Source organism: Plectropomus leopardus, chromosome 1, assembly GCF_008729295.1.
Source record: "Plectropomus leopardus isolate mb chromosome 1, YSFRI_Pleo_2.0, whole genome shotgun sequence".
In the NCBI taxonomy this organism is placed as follows: Eukaryota; Metazoa; Chordata; class Actinopteri; order Perciformes; family Serranidae; genus Plectropomus; species Plectropomus leopardus.
Window position 1 is genome coordinate 16,754,580 of NC_056463.1, and position 22,490 is coordinate 16,777,069.

Consider the following 22,490-nt stretch of genomic DNA (forward strand, 5'->3'; position numbering starts at 1 on the left):
TTACTATCTTTGCATTTTTGCCACTCTTTCTGAGCTGCTGCACAGCATACGCATGCTCTACGTTGTCCATAGAGACTGCATTGACCATCACCACTCGATCATTTTCTCTGGAAAAAAAAAAAATCAGTTTGCATGTCTAAATGCCTGCAGCAATCTATATGAATCTATACAATACACACCAAGATGGTAGACATATATTTAGAATAAAATCAAACAGGGAAAATATTAAATAGGAGCTTACTTTATCTAATTCTAAGGTCAAAACTAACAGTGCTCGTACAACCCACAAAGTATTGATGGCAACAGTTAAAGACTTACTGTAGCAGTCCCTCTGCAGGACCTCCTTTCAGCACATCAGATATCACAATCGATGTCTCCCCACTCTGGAAATGAGGGTTGTCTCGCCCACCTGAGATGGCAATACCAAACCCAAAACCTGGGGCCTAACACAGAAATACACACTGACTGATACAGAATATATGGCAGATACATTTAACTTTTACCAGGCCTTGCTGTAAACAAAAACAGGTTCTCTGTAGGCTAGTTATCAGAGAACTGCTCTTTAATTAAAAAAAACACCATGGGCTTTAAAAGACTGGGAAATGTACTGTTGACAGGAACAAAGCTATGCATTTGCAAGTTATTTTGTTACTTTTCCAAATGGTCTCCATGGAGATTTTCAGGACTGCTGTGTTTTTTGCCTTCGTAAAAGCCAGCACCAAGGGAGCAAGCCATGTGATGTAAACGGCTAATCTTACAACCACAACAACACAGGAGAACCGTGAGGCAGAGAACCGCAGGCCACACTGGGTCGCTCCTTCAGCCTCAATAAAGCCGCTACTAATTAGATTACAGCAGGCAGGCCAGTCTAGACAGGTGCTCTGCACAATCCCACTGCACAACAGCATCAACTAACTACAGTTTATTGTCTCAGAGCAAAGTACATTCAGACATTCAGCATACAAGACAACAAATGCATTCGTTTTCAGCTGTCTCACAGGGAATATGGCTGTTTATAGTTTAATAGTTAACCTAATGATGTTGCCAGATGGTGTTATCAATTATAAGCACCGGTGCAATCTATCATAATTACATGTGACTTTACACAGGATAAAGAGCACATGGACCAAAGCCATCATCCACCTCTTTCCCTGGAGCTGTGTTAAGGAGAGGAGTATGTTGCCAACAGGAAGGAAGTGAAATGAAGTAGTAAGGATGTAGATGCTGATTTCTGTCTTCCTTAGCCTTGTTTCCTGCCATCTGGGTTCCTTGACTATTGTTTCAGTACCACACATCCTGCTGCTGCTGCAGCTGGCCCTCTCGGTACAGAGGGAGCAGAGAGATGGCTGGGCATAAAGTGTCAGGGAGGAAAAAGTGAAGAACACACAAGACATACTACAGGATTAGGATGCCAGAGACAGGCAGAGAGGGAAAAAAGATAAAAGAGAAGAGAGGTGAGAGTGGATTAAAGAGTTGTAAACACTTACCCTGTGAAGGGTCACTGTGTGCTGTTCCCATATGACCGTTTCCTCCATCGCTGCACTCTGCAACACAAGAAACAAGAAGGAAGGATCAGTATTTGATAAAGTTTATCCAAATGCAGTCTATTAAAAAAAAATCCTGCAACAAATGCTGTCTTTGTGAAGCTTGTAATGCTCCGTTATTATAGCTTTGGGCCTGTAAGGTTTTGAGACAACTTGGAAATTTTAGTTGTAACTGTAAAGGTATGTAAGGTGGCAAACTCTACTATTACCTCACCCTCACTAGGGACGTGTTTCACATTTTTCAACAGGTATGAACACAGCTCAACAAACAGAACTGAAGACAATAATTGTTGGCTTTATGTTATAGAAGATTTACTTTGTATGTTTTTACACATGGTTTGAATTATTTCTTATTGTATCGCCTTGTTTCAATAAAGAAGTGCAAGACTAACTCAATGAGGGCATGTTTAACCAGTGTGTAAGACACACTTATATAACACACACAAAATGTCATTGAGTCATAAAATTCTGCAAACCAAACACTGTTTATATGCTTTAGATAAGAGCGACAGTCTAAAAACTACATGCACGCTCATATCCTGTTCAGTTCCAGTAGACAGAGTTGTTGTGTGGCTACCAGCAAGGTAAACTCTATTGCTTATTTGCACGACTAAGTCCTGGAGTCCTGAAAGTCCACATGTGAAAAGATTATGAATGACAGCGGCATGAGTAAACAGCCGGCAGAGACTGACTGAGGCTCAGAAGACTGAGTGAGCATTCGTATATTATTCCTGGCTGGGTCATCCGAGAGAGCTGAAGCAAAGAAGGTATTTAGCTGCTCCTCTGACCTGCCACACTGGATTAAACTGATGCTAGGCAGGCATCTTTTGCTTTCACTCATTCTCTAATTCAGTTACATCACACAGGTTTCTCCTTATGCATAATTCATCTTTTAGCACAGGCTTCTTTAATTTTATTTACTCCACATGAAGCACAGAAAACGCTAGAAAATTCCAAATATAACACCATAAGAATTAGGGTTAGGTCAATAGGCTTACATCGTGATTTACTATCACGATACTTTAGTGCTGATTCAATGTGTGTTGCAATGTCTAAGCATTGTGATTCAGTGTAACATAATTCCAATTTTTGTTTTTTAACACTGGACTGTGATTTCAGCAGTATCATATACTGCAGAGAGATGGGGTAGATAGCTAATGTTGTAATGGTCTAGTTTCTATCAATTTTATTCCAGTGAAGCAATTTGTGACCTTGCTGTGTGAAAGGTGCTGAATTTGAGTTGAATATAACAGTCAGAGGACACATTGACATCACAATATTCGTAGATCTCCACAATTAAAGAATTTATTTCCATCTCCTCTTTTGAATAATATCTATCAAGGCATTTTAAAAAATCAATTAAAAAATCATAAAAGAAAAATCCTGGTACTTGGGTGAATCAATTTTTTCCCCACTTTGACAATGTTACTAATATTAGGTCAAACACACACTTAAGTTGGGTCTCAAAGCAGTTTTTTTGAACTCCTAGAGTGCTGTGTGTCCTCAGCTTTAAATTACAGCTTTACACTACTTCCCTCCAGCTGATGAAACATCACTGCTGTCCTGTCTGTCTGTCTGTCTGTCTGCCTGCAGGGAGATGGTACAGCTGTCTGTGGCAGAGTGCTGAGCACAGTCCAATGTGACAGGGGAAGTAAAAGACATAAACACCTTCACACATGGCAGGGTGCTCATTTACTATGACTTCTATTATCAGCTTTTTAAAATAACACACCATGTCATCTGTCCACCCCATCATTGTGATAATTTCAATCCTGCACCCCTTAATCATCACCTAATCCCCAAACCATCTCACCCATCATCTTCAACATCATCATGATCATTACTGTCATCACATTCCCTAAAACTAACTGCACAGTTCACACAGCAGGTTCACACTGCAGTGCTGCCAACTGCATGGGATAAGGACAGCAGCTGATGACAGTGTGTGGTGTTTTTAGAAAACAAAAAAATATATAAAATACTGAAAATGACACAATTAAGCTGGACACGCATGTCCAAGTTAAACTTAACATAGTTTAAAGTTTAATCTTAATACCCAGAGGGAGATGTGGTGACCTACAGTAGTTACAGCTAACATAAATGTAGCAAAACACAATAGGGTCATCTGGCACAAAAAGTTGCACCAGACTCAAATTTTGCTGCAGCACAATGTAATTCAGCAACGTGCTGCGTGGTAGGCCTGCAACTTATAATTTTTCTTCATTGTTTATTAATTTATCGGTTATTTTCTTGATTACCTGATAAGATGTTTGGTCTATACAATGTAAGAGAAAGGTGAAATATGATGATGTTTACTAAAGCCCAAAATTATGTCGTCATTGGTCATGTTTTGTCCACAACCCAAATATATTCAGTTAACTGTCATTAAGGAGTAAAGAAACCAGAAAATATTTATATTTATGAAGATGAAATAAAATAATCATACATTTTTCAAAGAACTGGTGATTAATCTATTGTCAGATTATTTTTTGGTCTGCATGCATGCACATATTTTTCCTAGTGGATTATTTGGTGATGTGATTGCAACATTTTTCCTGTTTTTCTTGTAACTGTCTTGACGCAAGCTAAAATAGTGGCTGCCATGGTAATGTTCCAGAGTTGATGAGTGTCTGGACACCCGATAAGCCTTTAAATGCATCAAGATGTTACTTAACTGGACATCTGGGGTCATATTTCATTGCCTCACTGGTACCTAAAGAACACACAACCACCCATTCAGTCCCCTGGACTGGTCTTAACACAAGGTTTTTTTCTGTCTAAATCCATCATCTTAGTATAGGCCTCTGATCCTGTAGGCAGTAATCTGCTGCACATACTGTAGGTCTCCTATTCTGTGTTGGTGCTTCAATCTTTTCCATTCATTCTGCTCAGTTCAGTTGGCCTGAACCCCGAGAATACACAGTTAACCCTTTGACCCTAATTTCCATGGCAGCTCTGTGTGGATGTTATTTATGTCCATAATTGGCGCAAAGGGTTTGGGTGTTCCCCCTCTCTTTCCCTCCTTCCCCTCCTCCCCCCTCCCTTGTCTGCCCCTACGACTCCCACAGTAACGCCACTATTGTGTGAGGGGACCTGACCCATTTAACCACGGCTCCCCCCGACATTCCCAAACACATCCATTCCTCTAAAGAGTTTTGTGATATATTCATCCACCCGTTCATCCATTCATTCATCCAACAGTCCAGGCAGACAGAGGGGGGCTACACCATGAGAAACAACAGCATGCTGGGGTCATGTGACCAGGCGGTCAGGCAGGCAGGTGGCCTTGTCCTTGAACTGTGGGTTCCACTGATAGGCAGGGAGAGGGAGGAGGAGGAGGAGGAGGAAGAGAGCAAGGCTGTGGGCTGCTTGTACAGCACACACATACAACACCAATGGGCAGGGCTCATAAAATGTAGAATGACATGTTGAATGACATGTTCCTTTTTCTTCTCCTTTCTTTTGTCTCTGTCCTTGTCTCACATACGCACGCATTAATGCTAACCATTACACTACGAGCTAAGGTAATAACAACTTGTAAACATTTCATGTGAGTCATATTTTGCTCCACCAAATCTAAACCCTCTGAAAACAGTGGAGTCCAACTCATGCACACCCCTACACACTGACTGTAAGCCCTGCAAGGGAGGACTTACAGTACGTGAGAGTGTATGAGCCATCAAGGCGTAGACATGCTTTTACCAGTAAGAGGTCATAAGATCAAGTGAGTCACAAGAGAGACCGGAGTCTTACAGATGAATAGAATAGCTTCGATTACATTTCTGCGGAACAGATGAGTGGGGATGTGTTTTGGAAAGAAAAAAAAAAGCGTTATTTTCTGTCAAATATACTGCATATTACAGCATAGCTGTTGTACATACCATTATATCAAAAACCCTTAAAAGTGTTATTTATTTGTTCACACTGTTACTTTATTTAGTTTTAATTAATTAAATGACCATTTTAATCACATATAAAAGTAATTTATATTGTGCAAAGGAGTATGTGCAGTAGGGATAACACAAATGCTTTAAAGCTTTGATTGTTGCCATGGCAATTTATGTCAAAATAAGTATTTGACTGCTCTGTTTCTCTATATGATTACCAACAAAGCTGACTAGGAGAAAGAGGGCTGTTGGTGTCTTGGTTTTTTTTTTAAATCTTGTGTGCATCATTCTGTGCATTCACTTTAAATCCAGATGTTATTGCAGGTCAGTGAATGCAGCTGAGGTGAAATTCATCATGAAGTCTTTCATTCCTCAGCAGCAATGTGAAGAGTTTGAGTCGAGAGGTTGATAATTGTCTGTCGATCTGGTCAATACTGATCTGGACAAGAGGAGAAGCTGCTGCAAAGTGTGTGAGAGTAAGCCTTTAGACGCACCACAATGAGTGGTTAAGTACACTCTGTATTTTGACACTGTGGTACAATTCATAACCGAGGGGCATATTCATTCCAGTAGCGCTCCTAATGAACAGTTCAAGTCCAGAAATATAAAACTGATATGTAGAGGCTGATGTTTTAATCATAGCGGGTCATCTCAAATAGATGAATGTGTGAAATCCTGAATTAAGAAATTGTAATCCAACATAATTCATAACACACTGACATTATTAGTTACTCAGATGAGGACATTTAAGTTTAGTGATAGGCATAGCTTTGTGCTTTTCTAGCTTTGTGATGACAGTTCAAGTTTCAAAATTCACAAAGATGACCCTCAACAGAGTCCAGTGCCAGATATGGCAAAGGAAACTGGCACATCACAAATTTACTGCCAGCATGGTAAATCACCTGAAATCTATAAGTAACTTAGCCATCTTGCAAAGTATGTTTCTCTAGTTATCGTGGCTATGAGACGGTGACCTACATGCTAACAAAGTGGCAAATTTTTGCATTATTTTAGCTGCATTGACTGAAAACTGATATTTAAAAAAAGGGTCCTCCCATTTCTCATTACCTTTACCTAGAAAAGCTGAATCTCTACAGATGAAGACATCTGCAAAGCTCTGTCACAAAAGTGGAGTCTCTCAAAAGAATAATGCAGGCTGCTGTGTTTAGATACTAGGTAAACTGATGACAGCCGAAAAGATTAAGCAGAGAACCAGGCTGCTTAGGATATTTACTCCACTGGGACTACAGCTCAGTCTCTCAGATGAGATTATTACAGTAATTAATCACTGCAATGTGAAGTGATGATTAACAGGCTGGCTGATTGAGTGTGAGGTATGAGCAGGGTAGAAAGCAGACACTAACAGAGCACAAGTGACGCGTTAGCTTAGTGTTACCGAGATGGGACAAGAATACAAACAATTTACTCCAGGCGAGTGAATTTCAGCAGCTAACTCAAATGTGATGTGGTTGAGCAAGTCAACGTGATCTCAACATTTATAAAACACAAAATCACAACGACAAATTTTCTGTGGGGAATAGTTGTAGTTCGGTGTCAAATGGTTTGATTTGGTTATGTCATGTATTTTTGTTACAGGAACATTTAAGATTGTGAAAAAACAAAGATCAGAAGAAAAAGAAAATCTCAGGCCAAAACAAACGACACAAGTGTGCCTCGTTTTCGGAGTAAAGAAATAATAAAAATACTGACAGGAACAAAGGATGTGGTTTATCTCTGAAGTCACAGAGTTGGGCGAAACAATGGTGTGCTTGATGTTGCACAAACTGACGGCAGCCTAGTGTATTTATACATCCATATTAGTCAAGCTTGAGCTCTGGCCAGCAAGGCCCAGGGCTTGGAAACAAAGAGCAGCCACCAATCACACACATGTGTACTTGTTCGTGCACACACATACACACAGCCCAGCCATGATCTAACACTACAGGGCTTCTTTGTTAGAGCTACAGCCAGCCTGGCTTGCCCCTGCCTGGCCCACCATAACACACAGTCCAGAACAGAAGATAACAGCTCACTCAGGCTCTTCAAAGGCAGACTAATCCAGTTCTTCGGGGCATACTGATGAACGGACTGGAAAAATGAGCGATGAAACGGACAATAATAACCTGCTGCAGAAAGCTATGATAAATAGGGTCATGTCAAGTATGCGAGTCTTCACACGTGCCTCTCAGTCCTCAAACATGCTCACATTTACACAACTACATAAACAGAGCAGTACACTGTAAGCAAATCCATTCTGTAACTATGCAAAAAGTCAGCTGATTAGCATCACTAAACTTTTGGGAAATAGGAGGAAAAACAAGCCACAAACATGTGGGTCTGGCTCACATAACCAGGTGGGCGGCATTGAGTACACAATAAAAGCACAAAGAAGTATGCAGTTAAACACATCCCCAACCATCTCTAGTTTTTTTCTCGCCCTAAAGAATTAACTATTGGAAGCTGACTAAGAAACTGGTGACAATGAGTTCATCATGAGAGTAATGTCATAAGTTAAGGAGGTTTGGGGGAAGCATAATACAAGCTCTTTATCAGTGCTTTACCAGTGAAACAGTTGTCCAGGAGCCCATTACTCACCACCTCCCTTCATCTAACTTTCCTTCATCTGAACCACAGGAATGCTTCACACAGTGGGCGTATCAAATACAAAGTCTTAGATGAGTTTTTTGACAAAAACACGCAGGATGAAGACGTGGGAGAAGTGAGGGGAAAAAAGGATGAAAGAAAGGGTGAGGACTGACATGTTTTCCCATTAAGAAAGAACAATTCATTATTCACACCTGCTTATTCTGAGGTTCAGAAGAAGAAATTCTTAGCAATGGGGCAGCAAGTGTCTAAATGACGACATGTGAGGTAAAATCCTGACAAAGCTTTAGGTCAGTGTGCCTGCTTTTCTCTGATAGCCTGAGGCAGGATGTAAGCAAGAGCAGCCACATCACCCACAGGAAAACACTCACTTCCTGTTTGCAGGAAATAGCTTCGGCTTCCAAAAAAATCACTGTGCACACTATTGAAAATTTCCTTCCAGTATGCTCTGAGGTTCTGTATCATTTGGGTTTTTTCTCTATGATTTGACTGTGCCTGAACCGATACTTAAAAAAAACAAAAAAAACAGTAAATGATTGTTGGTGGTCTACCTTAACAGTCCACCTTAAGTGAGCCCGGTCAGGCTCCAATGGAAGGCTAACTCCACTTGCTAACTTCAGGGCTGAACCCGTTTACTTTTATTAGCAAGTGACAAGCAAAACATGGGAACTTCCCTTGGTCCCTAGATGTTACAGCATTTATTTAAGGACAAATAGCTTGAACTGTTAGCACATTGCACAGCTACATTTAGATTAGGGCTCCGTATTGTTTCAAAAATTATGATACCAGTACCTTTAACATGATACTGATACCAATTGAATACTTCATTCTGTACCCATGTGAATGGAGTGGTGTGTATACTGTAAAACTTAAATTAATTGCACAGGCTTTTATTTGCTTTAATCACTATAGAGTGAGAGGTGGAGAGAGATGGATGGATGGATGGAGAGGGGAGAGAGAGAGAGAGAGAGAGAGAGAGATGAGAGAGAGAGAGAGAGAGAGAGAGAGAGAGAGAGAGAGAGAGAGAGTTATGACACTCCTTTAACTGCACCGGAGGATTACGGCACTCGGTATACTGACACAACACCTCTTTTTATCCTCTTAAAACAACCAGCTGGCCACCAATGTTGTTAGACACTGATATTAAAGGGGCCCTATTATAAAATACCCACTTTTTTAGTACATGTGCACAAATATTTGGGTCTCCGGTGTGCCTGCTAACACACAAACTGTTAAATAAGACTACCCAGTAATTCAGTTGTAGGCTGGTCTGCCCTGTAGTGCTGTTCTGAAACAAGCAGTTTAGAAATCACTCCCGATGTGACGTCACTGTGTTCTCATTCAAATACACCAAGGACACACTGTACCCATTTTTTTTCTTCATGGATATCAGATATTTCTGTAAAAAACACACATGCTTAACTTTAACCACAAATACTCATCTGTAAAGGTTAGAAATTTAGCCTTTTATCATGCAAATAAATACAGTTAACATGTCATTATGGTGTTTGTAAAGAGTTCAGAACACTGCAACTAAACCTGAGTAGATGCATTTATGAGGAGAAGAGAAGAGTTGAGATCAACATTTAGACTGCCATCTCACAGAACCACCAGTCTATCCAGCAGCTCTCCCTGTCACTGGGGCAATTGTATCCATGGTATCTCCCTTCTTACCAGACCCAAAGGAAAGAGCAGGACAGCAGTACACTCAAACAACACGTAATTAGAGACGCACGCACATGCTCTTTCTGGAGGGCAAGCACTCAACAGCAAACACATGCAAATGCATCAAAGCCTCTAATGTAAGCTTTACATTCTGTCCTTCAGATTAGTGTACCGTGCTGTCCTGTGAAGCACACATGGAAAAAACACACCAAAAGATCTGCAGTCACCTTCAGCATTAAACAGTAGTAGCCATTCTAAGGGCAGGTTGTGACTTTTCAAGTCTGACAGTTTATTTTTTCTTTACGTGAGGGGTTGGAGATCAGCTTTTTCCTGCTCCAAATTATCATTATTATATCAGCCTTTGAAAATCCACTATAGGTTGACCTCTAGTTGTGACTGTGATGGGAGGAGAGCAGGCTGCAAGTGTGTGCACACACATGGGGTGTGCAGATGAGGGCAAGTAGCCAATAGGCAGATGACGATGATGATGATGGTGATGATGATGATGATGATGATGCAGAGACTCAGTCAGCAATGATGTACTGTTGTGCTGACATGCTCAGATATGCTTGAGTTAATTAGTCTCAAACAGCAGCTCCACTCTGCCACACAGCTCCCTTAAAACCCCTCCACCAGGACTCTCCTTAACATAGCATATAAAATGCACACACACACACACGCACACACACACGCACACACACACACACACCTCTGACTGAAAACTATCTGACAGAGTCACTGCTAGTATAGTGAGGGTAGGAATAAAATACAAAACCTATAATCCAGGCTTTTGGATTAAAACGTTAATCTGAGCCATGCTTCCCTACGAAGTCTACTGCTGCTGTCTCATGAAATCAGAGTGAAATGGATAGAAGGACGGATGGATGGAGAACTGATAACAGTGTGATGTCTAGGGCTGATTCTTTCTGGTTGTTTGGTCGTTTGGTTGGTCTTTACGCTCTTGTCCGTCTAAATTCTCATTGCACACAAGCACTTGTGTTACCTTGATAAGGCCACATGTCCACCAAAGCGCTTTTTTCCCAGCTGAAAACGCTAAGCGCTCTTTTGAAAATGCTCAGCTGGGAGTGGTTGCATCCGGTTGCTATGATACGGAATATCTCTGGAACTAAAAATGCCGGCACAAGGTAGAGTGCTTGCTCTGGCACTTGCTCTGGATAAAAGGAAGAATGAAGCATATAGGGAGAAAGGAAGAAACTGCCAGTCTGTGTGGCAAGCCATCGTCCATTGTTGTTGTTTATCAGCGCATGTCCCCGTCCTTCCTCCACTGTGATTGGATGGCAGAGTAAATCAGTCCTCATTACACTGCTGCTGTTTGTCGTATAGCATAAACATGTGGAACCCCCTTTGCAAATAATACTAAAATACTGTGGCTGATTTAGTTAATCAATCGATAATGTGGAGATTTTTTTCCCCTTTCAACCAATCAATTTTAAGAGGACGGTAGAATTTCAGTCGACCAAGATTTTATTATGCTGCTTACAGCCCCTGAGATGTCAGGGAGAATGTTTCTCACAGCAGGGGTCTTACACACAATGAGAACGGGTACAATGAGCGTTCACACTCAAATTTGTAGTAGTCACGAGTACTTATTGCCTCCAGCTCCAATCACCATTGATTGGAACACAAAACCTGGGTGAACAAGCTATTTTCAGCTTCTTCACTGGTGAGACGCAAAGATGCACCTCCACTATTTACTGTCCATCTCCTTCTAAGCAGCACTAAAACATCGATCCATATTAGTCTTCACCAAGTTTAAGGAGAGATTGAATAAGAAAGAGATATGTGACGAGAAGTAACCACCTTTAAGTTTGCACACACATTTGTCCATGCTGCTTTCTACTGTTTACCCTTCCTCCAGTCCATCTGTGATGTCACTTGGACACACCAAAACAAAATCACACATATAAACATACAAAAGGCACACTCTGTGTATACAGCTCTGCTCTACTGGCGGTGGGAAAGCAGTCTACAATTTTTTTTTTTTTTTTTTTAGCAGGTTTACAAGTGTTTGAAAAACCTGCATGCACGCACTAATTCTGGTGGGAAAAGGGTTTTACTGTTGCAGCTGCCTGCCAGTTTAGCTGTTAATAAGTCTTGTTATGTTTTATCACACCTTTGATAACATACAATTATGGTCACTGATGACTCCTTGCTGAAATCACCAACCATCACCTTCACAACCATCACCTTTGTTACCCAGTTTGCCCATTCATCATCCCACACACCACCAGTTATCTCTGAGGTATACAACTTTGTGGGTCTACATGGTACAAATACTCCCATTTAGACGAAATTAGATTAAGGCAGTTAACGCCTTTGCAAAAATGCGCTCCATCAATCAACTTAATTCAAACCTTGAAGAAATACTGATCCAAATCAGTTCATCAGTTTAGCTATTAAAAATCAAAATTGTGGAAATTGCATTCATGGTTCTTTGTAGTTGTTGATAAGGAGATTAATTAACTTAAAGCACTTACACTATGCTAAATGTTTATAAAACTTGATTAAAAGTAATGCGTGGTTCTGCAGAGTTATACTTCAAACAGGGTTGACAAAGGAGCCCACTGACTAATATATGACAGTTATTACACACTCAACAATTTACTTGATTTTCTTGATGATATGTACTATCCATTTAAAACTTACATATCTAATCACAGGAATCATATGTAAATCATAGAGGTAATGTATGTCTCCTTGAATAAAGCCTCATTGGAGCCACTGGGTCAGGTGCAGGCTCTGATGATTTTCAGTGTAGCTCCACAGAGCTGATGTGCAGCGGGCTGTTCTCTCTCGCTATCCGCTGACCCAGACTCACAGTTGGGCTCGGCTAGCGTCTCATGTGCAGCTTCCCCAGCAGCAAAGTCATTCCAAGCTCTACCACACTGGTTGTTTTCAGCCTAGAGAGACGGGCAGCGTTGAGGTCACAGAGTGGTAACTTCTGGTGGGATTCTGACTTTCCAAGTTCCAACAATCATTTCTGTTGGTTTAGTTCACGCTGTGGGTTTCTCACAAACTTCAAAGATTCACATACCCTCTCAGGCAGTGCTTCTCACTATAGGGATTTGAGGGACCACCCTCACAAGCGCTGTGAGTGTATTTAAGAGCTGGAAGATATTTTGCTTAAAGTAATAGTTTATTTTTTCTCATTTGGGGTGTGTAGATGGTAAAGGTCTGAGGCTGAAACTGACACCCAATAACATAAATCTAATGCATGAATATGTCTGTGCTTACTGTGATTAGTCGTGTTGTTAAACTATGGTTATTTTTCTTATTATAATAATAATAATAATAATCAAATCAAATTCAATAACCTAAAATGGGTCACATTTGGTTGACGTCTTGGTCAACTGGAGAGTTACTGGAGGAGATCACTTAAAGAGTAGAGCCTGATTATCTAACAGCTGCTGTTATCAGCATTTATGGGTTTATCACACTTTTACTTAATTTATGCCAGTTGAGTTCATATGAGTGTGAAAATACTGAGTTGTAAAACAACACATTTGTGATAAACATTTGTTTTCATTGTTTTATTTAGCAGACTGTCTAGACATGTGTGAGTGTGAATTTTGTCAACTTGTTAAAGTAAATTTTGAGAAAAAAATGTTCGTCAAAAAACATTTTTTCCATGACTAAGACGAGATGCTGACAAGCTAAAAATAAATATTTGTTAATAAAAACTGTGATGAAATGTATGTTTTGTTGTCACTGATAAGAGGGGACTATGCTAATGTACTATGATTGGTATGAGCTCTAAGCTTCAACAGATGAGTAAAACTGGCTGAATGACATTTCAACAACTAATACAACCTGTCGCCTTGACTCAAATTTCTGATTCTGGCATTAGCTTTACTGAATTAGCTTAAAGAGGGAAACCAGTTTAAAAGTAATGACTAAAAACTGACTAAAAAGGGATGACTTTTCATCAACTAAAACTGGAATAAAACATTTAGGCATAATTTAAACTAAAGTATGACTAGAACTAAATCTGCCAAACTTAATGAAATGTGCATACTAAACGTACATAAGCAGTGATAAACACAGACACACCCACTACACTTTGTTTTTCTGTCTGTGGAAACTAAGTGTAAGCCAAGACATTAAGAAAGATAACCAGATCCAGCACTGGAACCTTTGGATTCATCCAATCACCGCGCACACAGCTATCAGTATTCCCACCCTACCCCTCCCATCACACACACACACACACACACACACACACACACACACACACACACACACACACACACACACACACACACACACACACACACACACACACACACACACACACACACTGCAGGAATGTGCAGATAAGGAGACAAGGCCCAACTCTCTCTCGCTCTGCCTGTTTCTAATTCCAAACGGTTTCCCTCACCTTTTCCTCTCCTCACACTCTGGATCTTTCTGCCTCAACCTCCCTCTCTGTTTCATCTCGACTCGTTTTCCCTTCTTCAGCCTCACTACTATGAACACAAGGCAAGACAAACAACTGATTTAAACTTGATATTTAAAGGGACTGAGTAAACTTGATATCCGATAACAACAACATGCAAGTATCAGTGACTGTATCAGAGGCTGTGTAAGTGAGTTAAAAAGATCTTGATGCTGTTGCCCCCACGGTTGGCTCCAGAAATTGACTTTTCTTAGCATTTAATTGACAATAAAACAGCAATAACAGCTAGTATCCGCATGGAACTGCCCATGGAAATGCAAACTTTTCATTGCAACATACTATACCAGGTGAACATAACAAGTTGTTAAAAAAACAAAAGACAAGCAGCAGGGTTATATGAGTCCACATAAAAACTGCTCAGAATATAGAAACTTTTAAGTCACTGCTGAACACCCACCTCTTCTTGTTGGCATGTGATTGATCTGAGCATGAAACCTTGATCAACTCCTCCTTTGTGCTGTGATCTGTCATCTGTCATGTTTTTTTTTCTATAGTTCTCTCGTTATACTGTGCCTGTTCAGCACTTTGGCCAACTGCAGTTGTATTAAATGTGCTCTACAAATTAAGTTTGATTTGAATTGAATATGAGTACTCCTGTTGTGGCATGAGTGCTGCGAGGGTAAGGGTTAAGGATAGGTTGTGGGGTTTGTATGTGATGCTCTCCACTTCACATTATTTGCAAGTTTGACAGCGGTGAAACTTAGACTGTTTCCACAATGATATGTTTTCATTTTTAAATTCAGACTATTGCTTTGCTTACAGTTTGATTCCACAATACCTCAGTGTCTGGATCCTCTAAAATGGAGTCCTTTCAAAACACTGCTGACTCCCATTTAGTTTGGAGGAGGAGACTTCTGAAAACAGTGATGCATTTTCTCCTAAATTGGGTCTTATTAGTCACAACTGTTAAGCTGAAACATTATAGCTAAGCATAGATATCTTTTGTGATGTTATTATTCTTGTGAGGGTACACCTTTCATGACTTCCTCTGGCAACAGATAATGCACTTTGCCGGTACAGCTGAAATATGGAGCTAGATTTGCATTACAATGATTCAGAATTTGTTTTCCTTCACCGAGCCCGCCTTACATTCATAATAGATTTAATAATAATAGACTTGATTTATAATGAACTTTACATTTGAAACAAATTCCTACAAATATAATGTTACTTTCAGTACCAGTTCCACTTCATTTTCTGTCCAAGCGCAGAAATCTCTGGTCTTACCTTTAATATACTCTGTGGTATTTTTTCTGTAATTGCGATACTAGCTGCTAAGTAGACACTGCTTCATGTTTACACGAGCGTGCATGCATAGTGTGTTTTTCTGAAATAATGCTAAAACGCTTGTGTATATGGAGATTGTTTTTGTTTTAAGACGGCGTTTTAGATGAAAACATTAGTGTGGATGTGGCCCCACTGTGCCACATGGGTAAGCAAGCACACACACACACATATTTAACAAAGGGGTGATTCAGCGAGGGTTCTTTCAGTCTGCTCATGTTTGTCTACCTCCAGAGTACACACAGGATGACCAAAATGAACTACTACCAGCAAGGACATATGCAGAGAGCCTCGTCTGCAACAATGTAACTAAAAAGACTACACGTGACTATAGTGTTAGAGCAGCATTTAAATGTTCAAACATGAACTTGGAGCAGCAGACAGTTGGAATACTCGACAGAAATAATAACATTATGACTTTCAAATTTCAAGTTGCACAACATCTATCAAGCTACGCAATTCTGAACCACAACTCATAGTCTGTACAATCACATGGTGCCAAGCCCACTCAACAGCATTCCCAAGCCTTCTGAGGACTTTGCTACAATAGGCATGTTGTGGGGCAGAATCTATAGTGAATTAATGAGTTACTGTTGGAGCGGCCATTTTCCCAGCACTTAACTGGCAACATAATTACCATTCCCCCCAGAGATGAGAGATAGGGCCGGGGTGCATGCATTCTTTAACAAGATGCACAAGCACAGAGAGATAATACATGAATGACTTCTAATGACATCTATAAAAAGACCTCCTCAACACCCCTACTAGAGAGGAAGCTTACACCCTGTGATGCACCTAATGAACTAATTACAATGTGCAAAGAACAAATCTGTAATGAAATCTTACCATCCTGTTATTCAGTAGTGTACATACTATAAGTGAGTGAACATCATTATGCTATTTTCAGAAGCCTGGGAACTCAAAGTTAGAAAGGAGAGAACACGTCCTTTACAGTATCTGTAGATACCAAGTAAGAGTTTTGTTATGACTACAGTTGTATAGTGCTAAGTTATTATCAAATAAGCCCACATAAAAAAGGTTAAATAGGACTGACAGCTGAACAGGTCTGTATTAACAAAATACAACCGGCATCATAGCTTTCCTTTGTTGATATCTGTGAAGAAAAAAGTTTTTTCAGTCACAAACAGCAACACAACAGAGAACTGAAGCATCTGCAAATTGGCTCTGAAATAGGGGTGTAACAATGTGTGTATCCATGCTAACCCTTAACAGCCCTCGCTGTTATGCTATTAACTTAACAACTGCTAGCCGCTACCTGTTTATTTTGAGTTTTTACTTCCCTTATCCAAACCTCAAGCAGGAGAAGAGAACTTGGAGAAGTGACAGTGTGGATCTTTAATCAGTAACAGAATCAGTCATGTTTGATTCTCTACGCCGACGTTTCCCAAACTTTTTTAAACGGGACCCTGAGCCACCCAACCCCCACTGTAACATACATACTGTATATGTACACAGATGAAAATTAAAATTTGCTTATATTCATATACAAGGAAAAATGAACAAAACAAAATAAACAAAAAAAAGGTTGCAGGCATTTTAAAGGAATATGTAAGCATGCTGTGATGTGGGGAGAGATCACAACCCGCAGAACTGACTCAGCTGACAGGCAGTTTCGGGTCCTGTTTTGCTGTAAACCAGAAATGTGAGACCTAGATGACACATATATGATATATGTTATGGGCATACCACTAGGCCTGTCGTGATAACTACTTTTGTTTGATTTACAAAATTGATTTTTAATTTCACTCTCTCAGCAAACAATGACCTTTTAATTTTAAGGCATATTCAAACATCAGACTTGGAATATGAAAAAAATATTTAAAATATTCAAAAATACTCTTTAAGCTATTAACAATTTGCAGACAAACGCCCTCACATTGTCTATCTTGCAAAATAAATAAATGTACTGAAACATTTCTGTAACTCGACCTTCATCGTCATTTACTTATTCTGCAAGTTACACAATGTGCAATTTGACTGCAAACTGTATCGTATTCACCCCTCTCTGCCCTGCCCCCATTACACAGCAAAGGCAGAACTCTTCATGAGTTCTTTTTTTCCTCAACAGTAGTTTGTGGGATTTGAGTGGCAGAGTGGATAATTGATCGGTTCATCCGATTAAAGCTGATCAGATCAGATCGATGGATGAGCGAAGCAGCTGCTGCAGAGACAAGTGAAAGCATACCTTGAGACTGTTCACAAAGATTGGTTAAGTTTCACTTTCACTGCACCTGCTGTACTGCTGCTCCGTCTGAGCCCCAAGTACGCTGCGCGCTCCGGGAGTGTGGTGCAATAATAACCGAATGCTATGTATGTATCCAACAGTGCTCCGTATAGATTGGTCCAGCTCCAAAAATATTAATTATAACCATGGCAGCAGATGCTATCATGGCAGGCCACTATATAAATAAATGTGCGGGAAACCCTGGTAGTGTAGATGCTGTATAGCAGATTTAGAAAAAGTAAAAAGCAGAGAATCTGCACATGAATAATAGTTCTTTAACTGAAGACTGCGTGTTTCAACTCTAGCAGCTTAAGCAATCCAACAAGCAGAAAACAGTGGATCTGAGGCTTGCTAAGATGAATCCTTGAATGTAGAAAACACAACACAGGTTGATAAAATGAGTTACATGAATTACTTTTCCATACACTGTTTTACTTTACACCAAAGCAAAAAAAGAAACAAAAATGTGGAGAGATATAAATAGAGAGTAAACTGTTTAACTAACAGAAGCAGGAGATAAGGATGACCCCAGAGTTGTTTGCAGAAAATACAATCAAATGATGTGCTGTTTTGTCTAAGGTGATGGGAGGCGGAGTTCAAAGCGTATGTAGACCAGATTTATATTTAGCAGGAAAACATTTCTATTGTCAGACAAAATGATAGTGAATTGATTAAACAGTAAAAAGAGGCTTCTAAGAGAAAAAAGTCCCTTGACAGAAGTCTGAGATCTGGTAGCGGACAATGTCTCCCACAGGCTGATGACCGTTTCCCAGACAGAAAAGACTGTGCTGTACTCCCAACACTGCCAAAGATAAGCAAATGAACACACAACAGTATGTGTATGAGTGTGTGTGTGTGTGTGTGTGAGTGTGAGTAAATGCATGTAGGGCAAAGAGCCTTGGGATGAATCTGTTCCAGCCTCTTTCTCTCTTCCCTAACCAGCTGAGCCACGGCTGCCACATGCACTCTCTCTTGTCCCTCCTCTCTCTCACTCTCTCTGTCTCAGACACACACAACACCCTGTGTCAAATCCCCTATGCCTGCAGTGGGAATGATAAATCCCTGCAGAGACCTGCCCTGCCCTGACAGAAAGGATGCAGGGCTGGCTTGGAGTGTCCTAGCTTTGATAGGCTGGCTGTTTCATGAGGAACAAGGGACGAACCAAGACTTAGGGTAAAATGACATTTCCATCCATACCAGTCAACAAGTGAGTGAAAGGTGGTGGATCATCCTATTCCAGTAGCTCACATGTTTCTGCAAACAAAAATGTAGGCAGAAGTCATAATGAAAGGCTAATGCCAGTCTGGTGTTCCTGAGGAGGAATCTGCGATTCCATATTTAGACTCTGTCAGGTCAATATCAGATTTAAGACATTGGCAGACCAGTGCACAGTCCATTCCCAGGTGTTTTTTGTTCTGCCTGCTTGTTGGTTCAGTTTTGACTGATATACTTTGCCGATTTTCAACTAGCTTTGCATCAAAACAATGTAGGTAGTATGTGTAGATAAAATGTGGTAAGCTTTCCTCTTTTTAACCAGTGCCCAGATATTTCTCCTCAGCCCCTGTCGAGACTCATCCATGTGATGTAATTTACATCATGGCAGAGCACTGAGCCAAAGCTCTGCTCCTAGCAGGAAGAGGACCCACTGCAGTCGGCCATGGTGCTCTCCACCTCCAGCCGGAGCTCCAGCTGCAGGTCGAAGGTGGCAGCGAAGCAGGATATGAATCTGTTCGCAGCAGGCTGCCAAACTGTCTAATATAGAGATATCAGTATCAAATTGAGACAAATTCATAACTGTAGTCATGAACATAGCAGTCCACTTCCATGTTTTGGTATAGTTGGTGTTTACACCTGATGCATACCTTACAAGAGAGCACATACAACATACACAAGACCAACTTTTCAAGAACACTTAGGCAAGGATCAGTCTACCTGGCCAAGTAAGGTGTGCTGTGTTTGCACTGATCAAACCAACTGGATTTTGGGGTCAAGTGTAGTCAGATCTGGGCCTGGCTCCCTGATATCAAAACCCCTAAACTCTAGAAAAACCCATTTGAAAACTGATTCAGCACTGTAAGATTAAAATATGGCCGACAAACACTTCGATGAAAGCATACATTTCTACCTCAAAAAACTTCCAAACCTTGCTGAGAACTACTAAAATCTGGCACTGAAGTATTATTATTGACTACTGATTATTTGACTACATGGCCCACTTCCTGTGTCCTTTTTTCCAGAAACTGATTATGGTGAAAAGTTGAGAAGAAATAAAAGCAACAATTCAGAACCACACCCATGTTATTCCCCAAAACCTCAGCCAGAAACCAATGACAGCCAAGCAATTGATGCACTCATCCAATAAAGTGTTGGAAAGGCTTGTTTAAATGTTTCAGTCAAGCAGATAGCTATCAATCTATTGCATAGTTTAGTTTGAATAACATCCCCCTTAAAATGTACTGCGCATGGCATTGCCAAACCACAATGAGCAAATGAAAATGTTGTGGATGTTTTGCAAGACTACAGCTAGTTTTTTCCACAAACATCCTTGACCAACACTGGACAAGGAAATGTACTCCACCCTATTTTGCTTTTGCCTTTAAATAAAATAGAAGCTGATGCTAAAGAGCTTTATAACACAAGAAGCCCAAAAGCTATAATGCAGTGATTATAGGAGAGAAGCAGTCTTTTAAGATCTGCCATGTGATTCAGATTATAGCCAGTGCATCCCTCCCTCCCACTCCTTCCTTTCTCCATTTCACCCCTCCAATAACCCCTCCTCATATCACCTCCTCCCTCAGAAGGCATTTTTTGTTTTCCTTCGTTTTCTCTCTCTGCTATCCACCTGCCTCCTGCTGTGTGGATCTGCCCTGAATTTCCCTCCAGGAATGAAAGGATAAGCAGGTCAGATGTCCTTGATAACTGCCGCACTCCAGAGTCTCCTGGCATTGAAACAACACAAAACAGCTGCTTTCTCTCAGAAGGTGATACTTCAGTAACAAGGAGCTACTTTTGATAATCATAGTCCACTTTCTTATCTTTTTCAAAAATTGTTGGAAATGGAAATTAAATCTTGGCATCTGGACATAATCATACTTAAAGGGATAGTTAAGATATTTTTACGTGAAGTTGTATGGGGTACTTTTCCATAGACAGTGTATAACGGTCAGCACACCTGTCCTTTAGAGAAACAGGCTTAAGTCTGACATGGAAAGCAAGTCAGATCAACTGCTGGTAAGAGGTCAGCAAGAAAAAACAGCCACCTAAATAAAGTCCCAATTAAAAAAATCAATATCAGTTTAAGTGTATGCTATATTATACGAAAGCGTATTGCTGTCAACCTAGAACATAAAAATATGGATCAGTATTATGTTGATACGTTTATTGTTATGATATTTTCACGGTATAACACGATACACTTATCACGTTAGAATGGGAAAACTTTCAAGTGTTAGAACAATACAATCATCACATTATAACATAAACATGATAATTTATATTGTTAGAATAATAAATGTATCATGTTATAATGTATGTTACGTTTATTGTTCTTAGAATATCCGTTTATCTCAATATATATATAATAGCTGCTAATAATAGTCAATCATCTGTATGATGTTCTATAATGATGAATGTGACCATGAAGATGGTTTTAAGGTACATGTGATGAATTAGTGGTACAGGCACTATTAATTAGGGGTGTAACGATCCATTGATCTGGACTGATAAACCGACTAAATAAGCAACAATTAAGAAACATCGATGCAAAGTGTACATCGAACCGTATCATCCTCTTTTAGATGCGTTTTTAGTTTGAAATTCTGTGTCACTGTCACACAGCGTCCGGCAGATGGCGAGCAGCCAAGAGAAAGATGATGAGGAGAACGCCGTTTACTTGGGAGTAAATCATCAATGTGGAAATGTTTTGTTTTCGGAGAGACTGAGTTAACAGACGGCGCACGTCATATGTCAACAAAAGCCGTACTGAGGAAACACGACGTACCTGCAGGGCCACTTCACTGACTTTTTGCTAACGTTACGTTAGCTGCTCTGTTTACATTTATTGTTCTAACAATATAAGTTTTCACATTATAACGTGATAAGTGTATTGTTAGAGCAATGAACTTATCATGTTATAATGTGAAAATATCATGTTATAACAATAAACACATTATAATGTCATTTTTATATTCCAGAGTGGCAGCAATACAGCTTGTTTGTCTTATTGTGTGACTTTGCCGTTTGCAAGGATTAATTCCGGTTCACCAAAGTCTCACAATGACATAAACCTACATGTTCTGCAAGCTAAAATTACTGTTTTTCTAAATGGAGTCTGGTGTCTTTGGGCGTGAGCATACATATAGAACTGAAGCCACCTGTCAAAACGGGCTATCTGAAGGAAAGTTAAAGCTGTAAAAATCCTGAATGTCAACGGACATCTACTATATGCAATAAAATGCTTATGGATAAGTATCCCATACAACTCCACTTCAAAAATCATAAATATCCCTTTAAGTTTACTTTGTTTGCATCTTTGGAGTTAAAACTCTGTCATGGTCCATGGATGCATGCCTGAAGATTTGTTTTTGAAAAAAGAAATTACATACTTGTGTTAAGATCCAGAAAGGTCACAGCTTTGGAAAAACTAGCCAAAAATCTTAAGCCCAGCTGAACAAACAAACCCCCAACTCTTGTCTTCATCTTATACACAGAGATAGCAAACACCTGCGGTCCTTTAGGGCTGGGGGACTTTGATTCAAGGGCCTATAATCAAAGAATTGCCTGTT

At 40.1% G+C, this 22,490-nt stretch overlaps 1 protein-coding gene across 9 annotated transcripts in view; it reads right to left on the reverse strand.

The window, feature by feature from the left end:
- Positions 1 to 22,490, reverse strand: part of LOC121950953 (tight junction protein ZO-1-like) — a 66,424-nt gene that overhangs the window by 38,695 nt on the left and 5,239 nt on the right. For all 9 annotated transcript variants that reach the window (XM_042503726.1, XM_042502936.1, XM_042499793.1 and 6 more), the window contains exons 2-4: positions 1,488 to 1,544; positions 319 to 443; positions 5 to 107 (exon numbers count right to left, since the gene is read on the reverse strand). In XM_042503726.1, the coding sequence (XP_042359660.1) occupies positions 5 to 107; positions 319 to 443; positions 1,488 to 1,544 (285 nt within the window). The remainder of the gene's footprint in view (positions 1 to 4; positions 108 to 318; positions 444 to 1,487; positions 1,545 to 22,490) is intronic.